This window comes from Hevea brasiliensis, chromosome 10, assembly GCF_030052815.1.
Source record: "Hevea brasiliensis isolate MT/VB/25A 57/8 chromosome 10, ASM3005281v1, whole genome shotgun sequence".
Taxonomy (NCBI): Eukaryota; Viridiplantae; Streptophyta; class Magnoliopsida; order Malpighiales; family Euphorbiaceae; genus Hevea; species Hevea brasiliensis.
This window is the reverse complement of record NC_079502.1, coordinates 51104382-51127654: the sequence shown is the minus strand read 5'-3', so window position 1 is coordinate 51127654 and position 23273 is coordinate 51104382. Positions and strand designations below refer to the sequence as shown.

Genomic DNA, 23273 nt, shown 5'->3' with positions numbered 1-23273 from the left:
GAACTAAATCCAATGCTTGTTAAACATAATACATAAGAAAAATATGTCATTTAATCATATGAAATATTCAGAACAAAATTAGTTAAAAACTAGTTGTGCACAAACCTCTGATAAATGCCTCTTGGCTCTGACTCAGTGTTTCCTTCCCCTTCCCTGAGTCTTTGCTAACTGAAACACACAATTTGAAGTGTTTCAGTACTCATTAAAACCGTCTCTAATAGCAAGACTTAATAATTAATTTATTGAATTCTATTATTTCCTTAGTCAACCTAAGATGTTGACCCTCGATGCATTCTAGGTGAATTAGGTTTAATGTTACCAATATGTCACATTTTATAGCCCTTTAGTGTTGGTATATGTTATCAATTTCATTTTCAAGTATATTGCATTTTATTGCAATTTGCCGAATTTCGGTATACTAATTTGACTTAGCCGGATGACCTAGTTTCCTCAGTTTTTGGGTTTCGGTCCAAACTATAAACTTGTAGGTCTATGTCTTATTGCACGCAAGGCAAAATTTCAGGTCATTCTGAGTTGTGTAGACCAAGTTATAGTCAATTTACCAATGCTGGACAGAATGCATCAAAATGGTAACTTTAGGTTATTTTTAGGTCACTTTTGGTTCAGCTAGTTTTGGTACCTGAACTTGTGCAAGCTATTTAGCTTGGTTCTGGCCATTTCTGGGCTTTGGTGTCTTCATAAGAATTGTAGATCTATGTCTAAAATATTCATGGTAAAAATTTTAGGTCATTTGGACCTGTTTTGAGTGAGTTATGGCCAAAACACTAACTACTATCCAAATGGTCAATTTTCAGGCTTTCAAGTCACTAATCCGGATTTGGTCATTTTCCAAGTCACCTTCTAGGTAGAATTTTGGTAAGCTTCTTTCATGAAAGTTGACACATTTTGTGCCTAGTTTCACCTTCAATTGGTCTCATACCAATTGGAGTCACACACTTAAGGTTCTAAGCTAAAATGTACACTGCCCTATTACACATTATTTATCCTTACCAATTACACATCCAACACTTACCAAATTAATTCTTTCATGCCAATTCTAGTTTATACCATAACATTAACACACTTTACTTCACATTTTTGGTCATTTTGGGAGCTTGTAACCACTCTCAACAAATACATTATAACTCATAATTTTTCCAAGTCCAATTACAACAATTAACCACATGACATACCTCATTTACATGTCCCAATTCAAACCATTATACACATAACCATGCTGCCATCAATAACATCTTAGACAACCATAAACAAGTAAAAACAAGCTATATATACAGAATTTCCATGGCTGCCAAAATGTACATCTCCATTAAAACATCAAACTTCAAAAATTCTTCCATAAATCAACCACCCACAACCTTGGTTACACTTTTAATGAAACAAGAATTGAAAACACTCACTTACCACTTATGAAGTTCTTCAAAACCTCACCAAAACTTAACTTTCTTGCTCCTAGTATACTGCCCAAGGTATGGAGGTCAAGTTTAATGAAGGGAGCTTAAGGTTTTTATGGCTAAATCATGGTGCATGGAGGTGTTTTCACTTTGGCCATGGGAGCTTTCATGGGAGAGCTTCGGCTGGTGCAAATTCTGGAGGTTGAAGATGACTTATGCTGTCCCATTTGTGATATTTTAATGTCCACTAACTTCACTTAGTGGAGCACTAAGTGTGGTTAAGATTAATTAATCTAAAGTTTCACAATTTCCATTTTTTACCTCATTTCTTTTTCTATTTAAATTATGTACCACCATTTTAATTTTTCATGAAATTTTCCAAGTGTAATATCATTTATATTTAATGGACATTTAGGTCAAAAGGCAACTTGGGATGTCAAATGACCACAATGCCCCTATTCTGGTTGCATTCCCGATTTTTCGGTAACACCGAGTTTTGTCGTTTTCTCGATTTCTCGTTTTTCTTTGTACTAATTATTTAATTTTTCTTTGATATTTCTAATGACATTTATACTTCAATAGATATTTATTTAAGTCTTAAAAATATTTTCCAGAGTTCCCCGCGGTCCAGGGCTAGTCAACGGTCCACGCCGCAACTTCCCAATGCGATCACCCATCGCTATAGTTCTCGGCTCGTTTAACTTGGTTATATTTCATTACTATTTTTTTTCCTTTGTTTTTCTTGTATTTTCTTTTCTTGTATTTCATTATTTTATGTCTCCTCACCCATATCTCAGTGTAGTTCTAGGCATCCTAGCTGTCCGGACAGACACTGTCATCGGAATAATAGAACGCACTACCGAACATAAGGGTATTACAATATACATATTTTGAAAGAATTTGTTAATTAATATAATTTGAGAATATCTTCATGAAATTTTAGTTGATTTTGAATTTGAATGAAATTATGGATTAATGTTGAGAACTTGAAACGATTGCTAATGTTGAGACCATGTTGATGGTTATTGGAGTTTGAGAATGATTGGAAATGATTATTGGAAGTGTTTTTCATGTTTTCAAGAACTGCTTTCCATTTTTAGCAGATCTACGAATTTTCTATAAAATTTGCGGAACCTCAAATAAATTATAATTTCAATAAATGACTTAAATGAATTATATTTCATAAATTGTACTTCATAACTATGAAAAAAATAAATTATCAAGGATAAAAATAATTGAAATAAAATAGGGTGTTCCGGTACACTGTGTGACATATCTTACTCGGCTATACTGTAGACGGGTAAGGGGTGTCATAGGAACAACTCCCATGAAGGATGTATGGCCAAACAGTGGCCATATCTTGACTAAATTGTTAGGTAAAGTTCAGATATCAAATCTGGACCTTGAGAAAGGTTCATAAAATAACTTAGCATATGATATGAAATAAGATAGAATACTTTGCTAAGCATAAAAATGACATGAATTAATGAAACTATAGGTATGAAATAACATTATTTTGCCAAAAGTACACTTAGACTCATTTATATAGCTTGGATCGATTGGTATACCAATTAGGGACTACATATTGCAGTATTGCCCACAGGGATAATCATTGACAGACAATATATGTCTAAGATGATTGTTTTACTGGCTTTTGTGCTTGCCTGATGGCCATAGTGCCAATTTTTATTATTACTGGCTTATGCCTACCCGCTGGCCTTGTGCCTAATATGACTATTGTATACATGTTAGACATACGACTATCTAACTAGTATACTCCCGTGTATCTAGTCTTTATAATCTATTATAGGTTACTTGGGCACAGATAAACATAATAGGACTGAGAATGGAACAAATGAACCAAAAAGACCCTGATTAAGTAATTGCTCCCAAAGTTTTAGAAATATGTAAAAGATTTTAATTTCATGAAATCCTACACATCTTTATAAGATTATATATGAGATAATTATTTCAATTTTTAGTTATTTTATTATAAATTATTGCACCATTAAGCAGAAATACTTAGCACGTTGGTTTTTCCATCGCGTAGGTACAGGTGAGCACTAGCAGCCGCAGCAGTAGTAGGAGAGGATCAGATCTACTACAGGGTCGGTGTCACCTCACCAGTTCATTTTGGGTAGGGCTCATATGCATTTAAATTTTGTATTTTGGATCACTGTACATAAGTAGATGTTGTAAATCAGGTTGAGATATGTAACTAAATTTTGGATATATATATATATAAGTGTACATTATTATAAGTAATGTTATATGAATGAAATGCAAGTTTATTTTCTTGAAAATTATATGAGTAATGGTATGATGTGGTATATGAATAATTAACATGAGAAATGATGTAATGAAATGGATATAATTGGTTTTTAACAAGTAAATGAGGAAACCCATCATTTACTAATAAAACAGAGGAGACTCTATTTGGGTCTCCACAAAAATGAAATAGGATAAAAAAAAATTTATATGTAAGATAATATATTAAAAGACAATTAAATTAATATTATATATGACAACATAGGATAGAGTGCTCCGACACCGAATGTAGCACACCTTGCTCGACTATACTGTAGACGGGTGAGGGGTCTTACATTGGAGATGCTGTTTGAATGAGTTTTGGCAACTTGGCAAAATTCTAATTGGGAGTTCTAGAAATTCCCAGGTTTGGCTACCGAAAACAATTATTTCGATAGCCAAAGTAGTTATTGTTTCTTGGGAGTTTTTTAATGTCATAAATTCGGCAATTGAAGTTCCCAACTTCGGTAGCCAAAGTAGAGAAGCTCAGGACTTTAATAGCCAGTGTAGGTAGTGCCCATGCTCATTCATATAGACTCTTTAACATAACATTTGCACACACATATAAAACTTACCACTATTTCCCTTGTTTGCAAAACCTTAAGTTTTGCAAGAATTTTTCATCAATGATAGGAATTCTAACGTCAGAAAAATAGTGGGTGTTACAATAGTTATTTTTTAATATAATTTTATTTATTCAATATGGCATAATAATAAAAGTGTAATCATTTTCTTTCTGCGTTTTTCTTTCCATTAAAACATGAAAAATAAATAAATCACTTTCATTTTCTTTCCCCAGTGAAAAAGTTTTTAAGGAAAATAATAATTTTTCTTTCTACAAAGATTTTACCTTTTTATAATTTTATTTTATTTTTCAGTTTTTTTCAATTTTTGTATTTAAAAATATAATAGGTAAAAAAATTAATTTTTAAGTTAAAATAAAATTTATTTGAAAAAATAAAAAATAATATAATTGTTTGAAAATTTAATTAATTTTTTTAAGAGGCTTAAGACTTTATTTATCTTGCAAAAAATAACTTATATATAAAAAATATTTTCTATAAAAATATTTTTCATTATATATATATATATATAAAAGTTAAAGCACAAAAATAGACTCATAAAATTAAGCCATTTAGCTTATTAATATACTTAAAAACTTGCCATATGTCACATTTTATAATCCACATGCCTTAATAATTGATCAAATAATATTCACTTGGCATAAATATTGATTACATTAAATTTAATTTATTCTTTTTAATTTTAAAATTTAAATCTTTATTTTTTTAATCCATTTTACTGACATTTTTATTTTTACTTTTTTTTTTGTTATCCTTTGATTAGTATGTATAAACTAATTTAAAATATAATACATCGTTTATCCAAATTTAAAATTTAAAATTAAATAGTATTTATATTAGTTATTATTAAATAATTTATTTATTAATACTGAAAAATAAATTCATTTCTTATTTTTCTTGAATGTTGAGTATATGACTTATTAAATCTCACTTTTTTACATACTTATTCGATAATTTAATTGTTTTATATTTTTAAATTTGCATTATTATTTTTAATTATTTATTATTTATTATTTTCAAATCCATTTTGTTTATAATAATAAATTGTCTTTTAAATATTTTTTTATTGTGTGCATAATTATAGACTGTACTTCAAAAAATAAACATTCTTACAACAAATATAGAGTTTGAAAATCAAATGACTAAACTATAGAGATATATTATTAACCATATAACTTTTCAATAATTTATATAAAAAATACAAAATATTAAATAGGAAAATTAAACAATGAGGATTTGTAATTGCTGAGAAGTATAAAAAATTTAATTTAAAAGAACAAACTTAAGACCTTGAAAAAAGAAGAAAAAAAAGAGGGAAGAATAAAATGCAAATTATAAATTAAGAAATTATTATTATTATTATTTCTGAAATATTATGGTAATATATAAGATTTTATTTTTGAATATATTTATTATTATAATTATTATGGATAAACTATTTCTAATAACATATAATTTTTTTTTAATCACAGTTATATTGCAAAAATATTATATTGTTATATTTTTATAGAGAAATATTTAAAGTGAAATAATTGATCATTATTAAAAATAAAAATTTAATTTAATTTTAATAAGAATATAATTATTCAAAATTTTAATAAAAATTTTAATTGTATTTAATATAATTAACTAAGAATTTTATAATTAACAAAATTTTATAATATAATTTTAAAAAATAAAATTTTATAAAAATAAATATTAAATTATGTATTAAAATAAAAAATAAATAAATCATGCAATGTTTAGGTAAAATGATTAATTTGATTATATTTTTAAATTAATAATATATATTTATACTTATATATTTTTACATTTTAATAAAATTTATAAAAAAAATAAATGGGGCTAAATAAATAAAAAATATAGCATAAGAAATTTTACACAAAATGATCAAACAATAACATGCGGAAGTAACTAAACATGGATATGCAACAGATATTCTTACCGGCGGCTTGAAGGAAAACTTTCTTTCTCCATAGCGAGCGCAGAAGACGCGAGGGAAAACGAAGGAAGAGTGTGGGAAGAGATGCTGGCAATGGGTGCTCTTCCTTCTCCTCATCCTCTAAAAAACCTGAGGCCTCAAATCATTGGCTCCCACAGTCACAGTTGCGTATTCTTCAGTTTTGATTTGAAAAGCAGTAAAAGGGTTTTCGCTTCGAACACTCCCTTTCAAGCTGTTCCAGAGCTCGATGATGCTGATGGCACTTGCTCCCATCTTCCGAGCCAGGATGACAAAGATGCTTCTCCAGGTACACTTTCTTTTCTTTTCTCAACTTTGTCAAATTTTAGTTTAATTTATTCATCTCATTTCCCTTCTTATGTTTGTTGAGTTAAAAAAAGTTTGAGAATTTAGGTATATAATCATTTGTTTTGGTTGAAATCCATCAAAAAGTTATTTCCTTTCAATGATTTTTGTTTGAATTTGGGAACACTGTTTTTGAGCTAGCAATTTGATTTACTACCCATCTTTCCCAATTGAAATTACAATGGCTGACATGACATTTATACCATCATCTTATCTTACTCAAAAACTTAAAATACAGGTCAAACTAAAATTTTTCGCTTTACACTCCCACTGTTCCTTGGGTTTAATTTTATTTTGTGGGCTCACAGGCATTGTAAGTACCACAAAAAGTGCTTCTCCAACGCCTTCTAGTTTCAGAAAACTGAAAGCACACAAGTTAAAAGTTCTAATGAAAAGATCTTCACTGGTGAAGGAAAAGGTAACTAAACAGGCGTATGCACATTTTGATAAGTCTATGGCTCAGATACTAAATCAGATTCTATGGAGAAAAAGAAGATTCTGCCTAATCTCATAACTGACCAAATTATGTCAAAACTTCATTGATGCAGACTTATGGAGAGACAATGGTAACTGGGATGAGGGAGGACACGAAAACTTCGAATGCTTATTTCAAACACGGTGAACATCAGATGTTGGATTATGAAATTATGCAAGATGATTCTCAAAGATCTTTCCCCAAAAGAGCTGGACCAAAACGTTCAGCTCCTGCTGGTTCTTCTTACTCAAGAGGGTGGGGCAACGTAGGTCACGTTCATAGTCTCAAATCCAAATCAACAAAACCTCTGCAACAACAGCAAAAATTTTCTGCTGACAATGACTTCTTTAGTAGAAAATCATTTAAAGATTTGGGATGCACTTGCTTTATGATTGAATCTTTGAAGGGGCAGTTTTTCGTACGCCCTTCACATATTCAGGTACATCAATAACATGTCTTGTTGACCAAGAACCGAATTGCATTGCGTCTGTAAAACAGATCTTGTTTGATCCATTTCCAAATAAATGTTCTATCTGAAAAGTCGACCTCGAATTCTGACTAGTTTAATTCAATGGGTGATTATTAAAAGTTATCCAGCCTTTAGATTCTGTTCTGATAATATCTAAGCAACCCCTCCTGCCCTCCCCTGAATTAAAAGAATGAAATATTAAAAAAAAAGAACAAAAAGAAAGGAAATGGGTACAATGGAGAAAATTCTCTGGTTGAGTTTTTAAAGATCATTGCTTGACTATTTTCATATCCATCCATGCTGATAAGCACGTGCTTTTTTCCTCCACTTGTCTTGCCTTAATGTTGCAAAGCTCCTGGTTTAGGTTGAACCAAATGCTGCCTTAATTATTGCTTTCTAGGTGTTAGTTTTTTGGTTGTTTTTTCGGTTGGTTCTGAGTGTGATTGTTAGCCTTTTGCACTGGAATACCCTTTTAGTTCCTCTTCATTTCAGTGTCCAATGAGTAGCTTTTCTGGTATAGGTTAAAATAGATGCTAGTTTTAGAGGTGATGCTATTATTTTTTCACTAGTAGTAATGCAATTGTATTTATATGTTCTTTCTTATTAGCATGGTTTTGAAAATATTTGTTGGTAATATTTTGAAATTTTGTTGCGAGAGGCATATATGATGCAATTTTAGCTAATTGTATAAACATGGTTTACAGTTTTGATTTTGTTGAATCATATTAAAATGAGAAAAATATAGTGACAAAGTACTTTTAGATGAGCTATTGAATAAAAATAGTTGTTATTGGAGAGAGAAAGAGAGAAACTAAAGTAGGTGTTGTTTCAATTTTTGAAGACAAAGAAATGGCCTTTGATCTTACAGAAGAGAGAGACTAGATCTTACAATGTCATGCAGCAGTATTTAGTTGAAAGCCTGTTAGAGTGCTGCATTCAATTTCTTCTTCTTTCTTTTCTTTTTTTTTTTTTTTTTTTTTTTTTTTTTTTTTAATTTTGTGGAAGTGGATTGGATTAATATTGTTAGAGATCTCACATCACACCTTATAAAAGTTATGCTATTATCAATTGTGACTTTTACATATTTTGTGCATCTGGATAATTGCAGGCCATGGCATTTACACCTGTAATTGAAGGGAAGAGCTGTGTTATAGCAGATCAAAGTGGATCAGGAAAGACATTGGCATATCTGGTCCCTATAATTCAACGCCTCAGGCTAGAAGAACTCCAAGGACTTGGTGAATCTGTTTCAAAAAGTCCTCAAGTACTTATCATGGTGCCAACTGCTGAGCTGGCATCTCAGGTGGATGCTTTTGTGCTTAAGCCAACTCAAATCAGTCTACTGTGATCTCTCATCTTTTTTCTCATAAAACATTTTTTAATTGTTGGAATATCACTTGCAGGAATAAGTCCCATATTGGTAGTGTGCAAGAAAATTAAAGGGTATATAAGTGTTGGCAAACCTAACCAAAATGGGCCATTTTGGTGATGAAGAGCCTAGTTTCAAGCCCAGTTTAGCTTATAGCCTGGTCCGGTTTTGGTTTCAGTTTAATTTTCCAGTGTTACCGTTGCGTTTCAGTTTCAAGTGTCAATCAATTGTCTCGATTGCCACTTGAGGGGCAGTATTGGAATATCATTTTTGGGAATAAGTCCCATATAGGTAGTGTATAAGAAAATTAAAGGGCATATAAGTGTTGGCAAACCTAACAAATATGGCTTTGGCCATTTTGGTGATGGAGAGCCCAATTCAGCCTATAGCCTGCTAGTTTGATAGTCACACTCCTTGAGTCATAATTCTTAACATTAATGAATTGTACTTTCTTTTTTGCCATCTCTACTATAGCATGACATTCTCAATATCAACTCATGGAATATAAAACTCTTTGGTGCCAGCTTCTGGATGCGAGTTAATAAATTGTGCTTGATTATTCTTTCATTATTTTATGGATCTATAACTTGTCATGAGGTTGACAGAGAAAATTCTAAATTCTTAAATAATTTGCATGACCTGAATCTATGTTGTGAATAGAACATAATCAAGGTCGAGAAAGCTTGAAGGTGGGACTGCAAAAAATGGCTTGAATTTCTATGTAGTTATAAGACAAGCAAGGAGGAGTAAAAGTTATCAAATAGAGTTACACAGCAGAGCTGCCAATTGGACACCGAGAACTCATGAAGTAGTACACCAACGAGAACACTGTTCTGTTAGAATATAACGTTGTTTTTCCCCATAGAGTTGCCTCTTTTTTTTAATTTATTTGTGTGTATGTGTGTGTGTCGGCACAAATTTTCATGTATTATCTAAGAATTTAGAATTCTGTGTCTTTCAAATCCTCTTTTTTAAAGCACTATGGCTATTTCTTTAAGTAAATGAACCTTCTGCAGGTTTTGAATAATTGCCGGTCAATATCAAAATTTGGGGTTCCATTTCGATCTATGGTTGCAACGGGTGGATTTTCTCAGAGAACTCAACTGGAAAATCTAGAACAAGGTGTTGACATTCTAATAGTGACGCCTGGACGTTTCACATTCCTAGTTAAAGAAGGATTCTTACAGCAAACAAATCTGAAATGGTAACCTCATTTCAATATTGCCTTCTTTTCATATGATGTTTAGTTTAAATGAAGGTTAGGTTGGTGTCATTGCCCACAAAAGTAACATCCTCCCCAATTTCCAAGTGTTTTCCCCCTATTTTTCCTTTCAAAAAGCATATTAAGTGGTGATATATCATTATAAAAACATGTTATTTCAAATCCACCCCAAATAAATTCCCATCAACATTTGTGAATGGGGTTCCATTTCGTTCTGTAGAAAGAGATGATTCTCATTGATTTCAATTAATCTGTACATGGGTATATATATACAATTGATTCCTATAATTGTGTTCTACTAATTAGAAAGAAATCCTAAATAAGAAATCCTAAATAGGAATACAGAATACAAAATATACAGAGAAATAATATAGTGATTGACTTTCCATAACATAGTGATTGACTTTTCATAACACTCCTCCTCAAGTTGGAGCATAGATGTTAATCATGCCCAACTTGTTACAAATGTAGTCAATTCTAGCTCCATTAAGAGCTTTTGTGAAAATATCTCCTAACTGCTCTCCAGTTTTTATGTGTCCTGTTGAGATGATCTGTTGTTGAATCTTTTCACGAATAAAGTGACAATCAATCTCAATATGTTTGGTCCGCTCATGAAACACCGGATTAGAAGCAATATGAAGAGCAGCTTGATTATCACACCACAATTTCTCAGGCATGGAGATCTTAAAACCTGTCTCATCTAGTAATTGAAGTATCCACATTACCTCACATACTGATTGTGCCATGGCTCTGTATTTGGATTCAGCACTAGATCGAGAAACTACACTCTGCTTCTTGCTTCTCCAAGACACCAAATTTCCTCCAATAAAAACACAATATCCAGTAGTTGACCTCCTGTCAACCTTAGATCCAGCCCAGTCGGCACCTGAAAAACATTCAACATTCAAATGCCCATGATTACCATATAGCAAACCTCTTCCTGGAGCGCCCTTCAGATAACACAAAATTTGTTCCAAGGCTTCCCAATGAGCAACAGTTGGAGAAGATATAAACTGACTTACCACACTAACGGCATAAGCAATGTCAGGACGAGTGACTGTAAGGTAGTTCAATTTTCCTACCAATCTCCTGTATCTCTCTGGATCTTAAAACAACTCACTATCCCCTGCTAACAATTATAAAGTTGGAGTCATTGGTGCGCTACAAGGCTTAGCACCTAATTTTCCTGTCTCTGTCAATAGATCGAGGACATATTTTCTTTGAAACAAGAAAATACCCTTCTTACTTCTCATAACTTCGATACCCAAGAAATATTTTAACAATCTCAAGTCTTTGGTCTGAAACTGAGTTTGGAGGAAGGTTTTAAGAGATGAAATACCTGCAGAGTCACTCCCAGTGATGACAATGTCATCCACATAGACTACTAAGAGAATTAGACCAGCCTCAGATTGCCTATAAAATACTGAGTGGTCACACTTACTCTTTTGCATACCAAATTCCTGTATTGCTTCACTGAATCTCTCAAACCATGCCCTAGGACTTTGTTTCAAGCCATAAAGAGACTTCCGAAGCCTACAAACTTTACCCAACTCCCCCTGAGCAACAAACCCAGGTGGTTGCTCCATATACACCTCCTCCTGAAGAGCACCATGAAGGAAAGCATTCTTGATATCCAATTGATGCAGGGGCCAATCATATATAGCTGCTAAAGAGACAAACAAGCGAATAGAAGTAAGTTTAGCTACAGGAGAAAAAGTATCAGAGTAATCAACCCCATATGTCTGAGCATATCCTTTTGCTACAAGGCGTGCTTTTAACCTAGCCACAGAACCATCAGGATTTACCTTTACTGTATATAACCATTTGCAACCAATAGCTTTCTTACCAGTGGGCAAAGGCAATAGTTCCCATGTACCATTAGCATCTAAATCCTCCATTTCCTCTTTCATAGCATCACACCAGCCAGGATGAGACAGTGCCTCATCAACAGTATTAGGGATAGGAACAGAGTCTAAAGAAGTAACAAAACACCAATAACAAGAAAACAATTGATTATAAGAAATAAAAGAAGAGATAGGGTAAGTACATGAACGTTTACCTTTACGAAGAGCAATGGGTAAGTCTAGATCAGAATCATGATCATTATGAGGTACAGGATCTCCCAACGAAGTAGCTGGTGGAGGATCTGAGTCAGGAATCTCCAATCTCCTGGAATAAACATGAACAACGGGAGGTCGAGTAGGTCTAGAAATGTATGAACAGCCGTGGGAGAGGACTAGACATTGGTTGGACAGTATATATTAAGAGATCATCCTCCTCCCCCTGACTCTCACACACAGATGATGGAGGAAAAAATGGAGTGGACTAAAAAAATGTGACATCTGCAGAAACAAGATAACGATTAAAAGTAGGAGAGAAACAACAGTACCCTTTTTGGAGTCGGGAGTACCCAAGGAAGACACTTTTGAGAGATTTTGGATCCAATTTAGTAACCTGTGGACGAACATCACGCACAAAACAGGTACAACAAAAAATACGGGGTTCAATAGGGAACAAAGATTTTGTAGGAAACAAAGTAGTATAAGGAATATCCTGGAATGATGTAAGACGGCATACGATTGATCAAAAAACATGCCGTAGAAACTGCATCTGCCCAAAAGTGTTTAGATACTTTCATCTGAAAAAGAAGAGCACGAGTTACCTCAAGAAGATGACGATTTTTTCTTTCGGCCACGCCATTTTGGGATGGGGTATCCACACAGGAAGACTGATGAAGAATGCCATTTTGTGTCGTATAAAGCTGAAATTATGCTGAAAAGTATTCTATGGCATTGTCACTTCTTAATATGCGCACAGAAATATTAAATTGAGTTTTGATTTCATTACAAAAAGCACAAAAGATAGAAAACAACTCAGAACGATTCTTCATTAAATATAACCAGGTAACACGAGAGTAATCATCAACAAAAGTAACAAAATAACGAAATCCAGTTTTAGATGTAACAGAACAAGGACCCCAAACATCAGAATGAACAAACTCAAAAAGAGATGAAGCCCGTTTATTGACTCTAGACACAGAAGGCAAACGATGATGTTTTGCAAACTGACACGACTCACATTCTAGTACTGATAAAGACTGAAATTGAGGACACAGCTTCTTCATGGTAGACAAAGAAGGATGACCCAATCTACAATGAACTTCAAGAGGTGTTAAGGTACTGGAGCAAACAAGCGACCGCGGTACATGATTTTCCAGAATGTAGAGACCACCTGACTCGCGTCCTCTACCAATAATCTACTTCGTCGTAAGATCCTTAAACAAACACTGGTCAGGAAAAAAGGAAACAGAACAATTTAAGGTACGAGTAAGTTTACTAACAGAAAGTAGATTAAAAGAGAATTTGGTAGACACAAAACAGAAGACAAAGAAATTGACGAAGTCGGATTCGCAGCCTGCAACCCATGACACAAGAAGTAGAACCATCACCAAAGTAATGAGAGGAAGTGAGATTAGACTGAAAAGCAGATAGAAGACTAAAATTACCTGTCATGTGATCTGTCGCACCAGAATCAATAACCCATTTGGATGAAGAAGACACAAGGCATGTAGTGGATTTACCTGACTCAGCGATCGCAGTGACAGGGGAACTGGTAGGCTTTAGAGATGCCTGATACTGGGAAAATTGTGCAAAATCCTCTGCAGATACCAAAATAGTTTTCTCAGAGGAAGATATCAGAGAATTCTCACGCCATATTTGCCATCTTTTATCGCTGATTTTTACTATGAAGTTGCGACAATTATATTTTGTATGGCTGTGCTCATGGCAATAATAACAAATGACTCCTCTTGAGTCTGATTAGAACTAGCCTCTCCATTACGCTGATTACTACATTGCTGTAATTCCTCCTCTACTTCCTCTTCTATTACCCTGTTATCCATTTGGATTACGGCTAATAAGAGCACTACTGGCAGGCTGTGAAGATTGAGTACTCTCTGTACGAAGTACCCGTGTGAACGTTTCATGCAAAGAGGAAATCTCAGAACTGGAGAGGATCTGAGATTTAGCAGTCTCATACTCTGAAGGAAGGCGTGCAAGAAAACTCATAACGACGATTGCTCCGTTGGGCTCTTGAACTTTCACATCGTGACTAAAAGGCAACAATACATTAAGTTCCTCATATACCCGTTTAAAATCCATAAAATAAGCCGTGAGAGACTTATCCTCTTTCTCGACGGTAGAATGCCTTACAAACATCATAAATACGGGAGATATTCCCTTTACCAGAATACAGAAAATCTAAGTAATCCATCAATTCCTTAACAAATTCACAGTGATTAATTAAACTAATTACCTCACTATGAATCGAGTTCCGAAGCTGCAAAAACAACCGAGCATCCTCCCTTAGCCAAGTTTGTCGTGTATCATCAGTGGGTGGATCTTTAGTAAGGTGATCATCCTTATCAATGCTACGCAAATAGACCCTAACAGTCTTACTCCACTCCAGGTAATTCGAACCATTAAGTTTGTGTTCCGTGATCTTAGTCATCACCGGAATCACATCAGAAATAACATTCTTATTGTCTGCCATTTGTTGAGACAAAGAAAACTAACCGAAACGCTAATCCAAAGTGCTTATAGCAGCAAAATAGCCCAAAATCACAAATCAAACAAATACCAAAATAGGATCTGAGAGCCAAACCTCAGAAGTCCTTTAATAGTTATACTGGATCAGGCAACAGCACACAGTGGTGGAATGAGGGGGTTGAGACGATGCCGGCGATGTTGATCGGGGTTGAAACGGCCGGTCGGTGGCCAAGGTCTCTCCTGAGCTGGGTAGTGAGAACAAATAGTCACCCTAGATTGATGACCTGCTCTGATACCATGTAGAAAGAGATGATTCTCATTGATTTCAATTAATCTGTACATGGGTATATATATATAATTGATTCCTATAATTGTGTTCTACTAATTAGGAAGAAATCCTAAATAAGAAATCCTAAATAGGAATACAGAATACAAAATATATAGAGAAATAATATAGTGATTGACTTTTCATAACATAGTGATTGACTTTCCATAACACGTTCTATGGTTGCAATGGGTGGATTTTCTTAGAGAACGCAACTGGCAAAATCTAGAACAAGGTGTTCAAATTCTAATAGTGATGCCTGGACGTTTGGCATTCCTAGCTAAAGCAGGATTCTTACAGCTAACAAATCTGAAATGGTAACCTCATTTCAATATTGCCTCCTTTTCATATCATGTTTAGTTTAAATGAAGTTTAGGTTGGTGTCATTGCCCACAAAAGTAAATTCCTCCCCAATTTCCTAGTGTTTACCCCCATTTCTTCCTTTCAAAAAGCATATTAAGTGGTGATATATCATTATAAAAACATGTTATTTCAAATCCACCTCAAATAAGTTACCATCAACATTTGTGAAATTAACATTCATTCATATATCTAATCAGATAAAAAAAATGTGTACACTTCTTTAATTTAAAATTAAAAGACCATTACAAGCAATCAATAAAAGTGATTTCCTTATTATATATAATCCATCTTGTGCCATGCCTTTGTGTACAGCTATGCTATCATTGCTAAGCTAAGCTTTTCTGCAGGAGATTTCAGTTATCGTATTCAAATCTTATGATTAGTCCACCCATCTAAACACCAATCTATAACATACACCAATATGTTTTACACACTAAACTAGCAGTAGGGCAGATGAAACGTGTGGCTTGACCTACAATCTGATTTCTGGTCTTGCTGATTTGTTAATTTTTGACAAACTATTGTGTCAAATGCGCCTTTCATCTACTTAACTGACCTGATAAATTATGGTCCTGACAAAAATAGTTCGGTCACCAGGGCTTGCGTATATCATAAAGTTACATAAACTTTTATGATATACTCTGCCAAACCTAAACATTTGACATAAATCTCATGTTGCAGTGTTGTGTTGGATGAGGTCGATATACTGTTTAATGATGAGGACTTTGAGGTTGCATTAAACAGCTTGATGAATTCTTCACCAGTTGCCACACAATATCTTTTCGTTACTGCAACTTTACCAGTCGATGTTTATAACAAGCTTGTTGAGATCTTTCCTGATTGTGAAGTGATCATGGGACCTGGTATGCATCGCACAAGTACCAGGCTTGAAGAGGTGGGTTTTCAATTTTCCAATCCTTTCCGTAAGTACTGAAAGTTTTCATGAGCAAGCAAGAAAGAGGAAAGAAAGACAGAGAAGGAAAAAAGCCATTTTTTAAAATGCTGTGCTATCTATTTCACAAGTACTAGAAGTTCATAATGTGCTGAAGACATTTTTAATATAATAAAAATTAACTGCTAGTTTTGTATGTGCAGGTTCTTGTGGATTGCAGTGGAGAAATTGGGACAGAAAGGACACCCGATACAGCATTTCTCAATAAGAAATCAGCTCTTCTGCGGATTATGGAGCAAAGTCCTGTTTCCAAGACAATTGTGTTTTGTAACAAGGTAAGTTGAGCTCCCAATGAGTGGAACCAATATTTTCATATATTATTTATTGAAGCCATTTCCCATTATGTTTTGCCTCCTAAATCTACAGATCGAGACATGCAGAAAAGTAGAGAATGTATTAAAACGCTTTGACAGAAAAGGAACAAATATTCGAGTTCTACCTTTCCATGCTGCACTGGCAAAAGAATCAAGGCTTGCAAACATGACAGAGTTCATGAATTCTCCTCCAGGAGAAAACTCTTTATTTTTGGTTTGTACGGATAGGTACTGTCATAACTTTTCTTCCTGACATTACTGAACCCCTTATCCTTACATCTAAGCATAACATAGCATAGTGATCTGGATTTTTTTTGTTAATTCATGACAGAGCATCACGTGGAATTGATTTTACTGGTGTGGATCATGTTATACTCTTTGATTTTCCACGTGATCCAAGTGAATATGTGCGTCGAGTTGGAAGAACTGCTAGAGGTGCCACAGGAAAGGGCAAGGCATTTGTCTTTGGGGTTGGGAAGCAAGTTTCCCTCGCACAGAGGATAATTGAGAGAAACAGAAAAGGTCACCCATTGCATGATGTGCCATCTGCTTATGAGCTTATGAGTTAAATGCTGAATGTTTGGACAAAGAAGCTGATAATCAATGTACATGCCGCCTAAGCTGTTAGATGATGACTATCTTTTCATAGTTTATTTTTGTGCCTGCTTCTCTATGTTCTTGATAGCTCACGTACATGTCCAACAGAACCTGGTAGCACAAAATGAATACAATGGAGAAGAATTAGTAAAGGATGCTTAAGCTGTTAGATCTAAGTTAAAGTCAGATTGTGTAAAAGTTGGTTAAAGAATTACTGAATCAGTTAGTTGTTAGTTCAAATTCTGTTTAGGCAGTTGTATTTCTTTGTACACAACTCTATATAGCTCAGTTGTAATTCATTAGTTCAATAGTGAGAATAATACTAAGAATTCCTCTCTTTACGCTATTTCTCTCTCTTTGCCTTATATTTCTCTGAATTTCTTTCCCATTTTCTCTGGTTTACTTGTCTACTAAACATATACAAGCTTCCCTTGTATGTAACCTGTGGAACAACTAAAACATTCCAATTATCCAACCTCCCTCCCTAAACTAGACAATCTCCATTGCAGAGAGCTTGAGTTCAAGACCTTAAGAAAATGCTGGAAACTGGAGAAATCTCTTGCGTCTGAAAACAACGTGCAGCACGAAAGGGCTTTACAGCAACAAAAACAAATTATTCAAGAACTACCGAAGGGATTTGGTCGCCTTGGCAGGCAGAGAGCAAGTTGTGAAAAACATGCTACAAAACATGCTACAAAACCCTCTTTAGCTCACAACTAGATTGGAGCTCCAAAGAATGATTTATGAATCACAACCTTTAGACTAATCTGGAATAGCTGAATTGCTCTCTACAGCTCCACATGAAATATAAATTAACAAGAAAACAAAGCAGCCATCATAAAGAGATCCCATAAGGTAGTTACCAAAATAAGACCATCCCAATTGCACCTCAGGCTTTGATGAATAGAGATGAAATTTTACGCCAACTAACTTATAATCTGCAGTGAGCATAGAGCAACAAATGACAAGAAGCAAATTCAAAAAGCAGGGATTGGAATTTTTTTGTAGGAGACAGTTTTATTAAAACTCAGGCCTCATCGGCAACAATATCCTTCTTAAATTTTAGCACGTATTGCTTTTGTGGCATACAAATTATTACTCCCTCCAAGTTCAAAAGTCCATCTTGATTTTCATGTATCACAACTCAAGAGTTGTTGGAGATATCCACTTGCAGTCAAACTTCCTCAAGAACTAGTTGTAGATGAGCCTGTGCCAACTATTCCAGAGCTAGTGATTAATAGACGAACAATACAGCAGAACGGGAATGTAATTAATCAAGTCTTGATTCAGTGGCAGGTAAAATCGATAGAAGAACGCTACTTGGATGGATATTGGAGACGTAAGGGGACAATGCCCACACTTCAGCCTTGAGGACAAGGTGTTGCTTCCAGAAGATGGCAATGATAAGGGATTTAACAAAGGCCCAAGAAATAGGCCCATCAGGGACAACAATAGCCGGATATTTATTATAGAAGAGCAAAGGGTGATAAGGATCAGAAGATTTCATTGATCAACAGGTTGTTATTCAGCATGAAAAAGAAAAGCAATCTGTTGGAGGTAATTTTGCAAATGAAGGAACGCGGAAGGCTGGAAGTCTATAAGTAGTTATGTGAGGCTCTTTGTGGGGCCATGACGGTAGTATTGTGAATTTTTCAGTTGTAATTCCAGCAAATTGCTTGGGGAGGCAGAGCTTACTCTGTGTTTGGGTGGCTGTTATCCTAGTCTATGTTTCTTTTCTTTTGTAAACCTTTTGGTGCTGGATGAAATATTTCGTGTTTGCCTGAGAATTGGAGTTGATGAATGAAATCAATAACAGTCATTGGAAAATTCCCAACCTTCCGTTTTATTAGATTGATTCCTTACTCCTCACAAATAGTCCTCTCTCTCTCTCTCTATCTATATATATATTTATATATATATTGAGCTACCTTGCTTTTTATTCTTTGTTCTATGTGAAGTTTTTGCTCATAGAACTATACTGGGAATTTAATGAAATAAACTTTTCTATTCTCAGGTAAAACTCATTTTGAAAATGTGGATTCGCCTTCACCCAAAGATTAATATTGGTGGCTGCAGTATGAAAGATGCACCATTTTATTATTATAACTGTACCATATGCAGCTGTTGCTAATCAATGACTCGATTGACAAAATTTTTCCATAATCCCCCATATAGGGAAAGATGAAGCATAGTTACAATGGACATGCCTCAAGCAAGATTCCTCGTTTCAAAGCTGTGCAAACCATACATACAAAACCGGCAGAAAGAACCCAAGTATAAACTCAAGATAAGAAGAGAGGGTGGACCAACTCAACACAAAACTATACATTTTCCTTCCCTCTAGAAATAGTACCAACTACAAAAATCGCTGCAACTGTATAAGCTCCAATTAATAGACACAAATTAATCCTCGATCATGTAGCAGATGCACTTGGTATCACCAATAGAATATCCCATCAGAAGGCATAGGGCCATAGGCAATTGTCATGAATACATCAGCAAAACTAACCTCTTTAGGCAGATTTCCAGTCAAATTGGTCATCAAGAAAGCTATTTACAGCTCCAATCCCATTAACTGATTAGTGAATTCCTGTTGCCGATGATTAATAACAGCATCGTGATGCAACAATGGCATGCCCGTCCTTCCAAGCAAAGTCCCCGAGTTGTTTCCCATGGCAGCTTTGATTCCAGTAGTGGTGGAAGACAGACCATTTCCATGACCCAAGCTCCTCATCTCTCCACCCATAGTACTTGAACTGGAGTCTACAATACCATTGCCCACGAGGCACTTCCCACTAGTAACGACATTTTGATTTTTCAATGCAAGCCCATTCATGTTCTTCATGTTGTTCCCTTCAGAATCAACACTAACCATGCTACCTCCCCCACTAAACTGTGAAGAAATCATTATCTCTTGTATGATTTTCTCAACAGATCTCTGCGACTCATTTGGATCCAGCTCATTTGGCCGAAGATGATTGTTGCACTGGTAGTTGGGTTGGTGAATTTGCTGAAACTACATGGTTTGCAGCAGTTGATGGTGTTAGCACATTATGAGAACTCTGAGGGGGATTATTAGATGATGAAGGCGTTGGACATGAGAAGGGAGAAGGAGGATTGGGTTGAGCTTGTGGCAGAGCGGTTGAAGAGCCCGCAGATGGGATCTGAACAGGAGTCCCAGCATAAGGACTTCCAGGATTGTTCATCTGATTCTCAATCCGTGAGTTCATGGAATTCTGGCGGAGAAGGCCAGCAACAGAGCTAATGGTGGACACTGTACCATAAAAGTTGTCTGCACTTGCAACACTGCTGCTTGCAGAAGGGTGCACAACATTTGTCTGTACAGATTGATCACTGTTCAAGGCATGAACTCTAATTTGCTGCTGCTCCTGAGGTTGCTGAACTGAATAATGTAGCCCTGGCCTAGTCCTATGGGAAAACTGCGCCAAACTCTCTGTAGAATTCAAGAGGTATTGGGTAAAAAACATACTTGGCAATTATAATACAATGGCAATTAGATGTCAAATAAAAATTAGAAATGGATCAATAGAACCCTTACTTGCATTCAGAGCAAAGGGAAGCAACAAATTACAAAATTGTATGGTTGAAAATGAGGATGGTCAAAAGCTCAAATCAGCCCTCCAACTTTGCTCTCAAAGTCAATGGGCCTTTTGTGTTTGAATTTGGCTCAATCACACCCTTGTAAAATTCGAGATTGAGCAATGGAGCCCCCTTTTCCTCCATATTTGAGCAGTAGAATATTACTTTGAAAGCAAGTTCATATAAGAAATCCAAGTCTTCTATTGATCATAGGATGGTGCAGTTCTCCTAGGTAAGTAGGTATGACATCTAAGAATCCTAAATTCCTAATTACAAGATCGTCTAAAAGAGTGAAAGACTACTACTAGCATACCAAGTCTGTCTGAAATCCTCAAATTCCAGATTCCTTGGTATGACAACTTGCACCACATTTTGTAAAATTGTTCTGCTACATTAGTGATGATGTTTAGTTGCAATCATCCAAATTTAGTCCACACCCTAAATTGACCCCCTTTAGGTTGCAGGAAGAGATCATAATACGCCAATGAACTGATACTGACCTCAAATCTAGTTGCAGCAAGCAGATAATCAAAGCCCTCTGTAAACAGTAATTTATTTTTTGCGGTTAAACCAAAGAAGGGGATTGCAACTCAACTCAACTCAACTCAACTAAGCCTTTATCCCAAAAATTTGGGGTCGGCTATATGGATTCGCTTTTTCCACTCTGAACGATTTTGGGTTAAATCCTCAGAAATGTGTAATGCTTCTAAGTCATGCTGTACTACTCTCCTCCAAGTCAATTTAGGTCTACCCCTTTTTTTCTTTCTATCCTCTAGCCTAATGTGCTCTACTTGTCTAACTGGAGCCTCCGTATGTCTACGCTTCACATGACCAAACCACCTCAATCTCCCTTCTCTCAACTTATCTTCAATTGGCACCACTCCTACCTTTTCTCTAATACTTTCATTACGGACTTTATCTAGTCTAGTATGACCACTCATCCACCTTAACATTCTCATCTCTGCAACTCTTATCTTAGATGCATACGACTCTTTCAGTGCCCAACACTCACTACCATATAGCATAGCCGGTCGTATGGCTGTACGGTAAAATTTTCCTTTTAATTTATTGGGAATCTTACGATCACATAAAACTCCCGTGGCACGTCTCCACTTCAACCATCCGGCTTTAATCCTATGACTAACATCCTCCTCACATCCCCCATCTACTTGAAGGACTGAGCCTAGATATTTAAAGTGATTACTTTGGGACAGTGCCACTCCATTCAAACTAACTCCTTCCCTATCACCAGTTTGGCCTTCACTGAACTTGCAATGCATGTATTCTGTCTTCGTTCTACTTAACTTAAAACCCTTTGACTCTAGAGTACTTCTCCAAAGTTCTAGCTTCCTATTGACTCCTTCTCGTGTCTCATCTATCAGAACAATATCATCCGCAAACATCATGCACCAAGGAATACTCTCTTGTATATGTTTCGTCAGTTCATCTAAAACTAATGTAAAAAGGTAAGGGCTTATGGCTGATCCTTGGTGTAATCCAATTGAGATCGGAAAATCTCTTGTGTCCCCTCCCACTGTGCGCACAATAGTAGTTGCTCCTTCATACATATCTTTCAATACTTGTATGTACCTAATAGATACCCTCTTTTGTTCTAACGCATTCCATAAGACCTCTCTTGGAACACTATCATAAGCCTTCTCCAAATCAATAAAAACCATGTGTAGATCTTTCTTCCCATCTCTATATTTCTCCATCAAGCTTCTAATGAGAAAGATCGCTTCCATAGTTGAACGACCAGGCATGAAACCAAATTGATTGAGAGAGATAGAAGTATCATGACGTAGTCGATGCTCCACAACTCTCTCCCACAACTTCATAGTATGGCTCATGAGTTTAATTCCCCTATAGTTTGAGCAACTCTGTATGTCTCCCTTATTTTTAAAAATAGGTACTAAAATACTCTTCCTCCATTCATCAGGCATTTTCTTTGAGTTTAGAATCTTATTAAATAATTTAGTTAACCATGCCACTCCCATATCTCCCAAATACTTCCACACTTCAATTGGTATTTCATCGGGTCCACAGGCTTTACCTACTTTCATTCTCTTAAGTGCCCACTGATAATTCCAATCTAAAAAAGTTTTGAGGTATCTCAAGTCTCATCAAATAGTAGAAAGCATGGTCTGAAAAAGTGGTGGTCCTAAAAAGAGCTAAATGGGGGAAAGGGATACTTGTAGTCTACTCGAACTAGTTTGAGGAAGGAACTGAGGAGGAATGCACTCTCTGAAACACTTGATAGGGAATTAGGTTAGCACTGCCCCCTCCTCAGCCAAAGGGATACTGAATACATGGTCTGAACTAATAATTGTCTCAATCTAATTCAAAGAAAGCTGTTCAGGACAGCCCTAAGTCAACAATAATCCACAATTTTTTTAAAATATTTGTTGAATTTTAAACCCATGAATGGGAAT

General features: G+C 35.2%; 1 protein-coding gene and 1 pseudogene across 1 annotated transcript; one reads left to right on the top strand and one right to left on the bottom strand.

Moving 5' to 3' along the window:
- The first annotated feature begins 6143 nt into the window (after window positions 1-6143).
- LOC110652729 (DEAD-box ATP-dependent RNA helicase 50) lies at window positions 6144-17587 on the top strand. Its single transcript, XM_021808353.2, has 9 exons — window positions 6144-6552; window positions 6917-7026; window positions 7157-7522; window positions 8661-8855; window positions 9938-10125; window positions 16060-16273; window positions 16474-16605; window positions 16697-16872; window positions 16976-17587. Exons 1-9 carry the CDS (start codon window positions 6330-6332, stop codon window positions 17211-17213), a joined length of 1842 nt encoding a protein of 613 aa, XP_021664045.2. The 5' UTR covers window positions 6144-6329; the 3' UTR covers window positions 17214-17587.
- Window positions 17588-19304: 1717 nt separating this feature from the next.
- Window positions 19305-23273, bottom strand: part of LOC110652709 (transcriptional corepressor SEUSS-like) — a 41634-nt pseudogene continuing 37665 nt past the window's right edge.

Bases quoted from the DNA above. Each gene is read 5' to 3' on its own strand.
- LOC110652729 (XM_021808353.2), top strand. From the start codon at position 6,330: ATGCTGGCAATGGGTGCTCTTCCTTCTCCTCATCCTCTAAAAAACCTG. The intron at 6,553-6,916 runs GTACACTTTCTT...GTGGGCTCACAG, and splicing joins TGACAAAGATGCTTCTCCAG to GCATTGTAAGTACCACAAAA. The intron at 16,873-16,975 runs GTACTGTCATAA...AATTCATGACAG, and splicing joins TTTTTGGTTTGTACGGATAG to AGCATCACGTGGAATTGATT.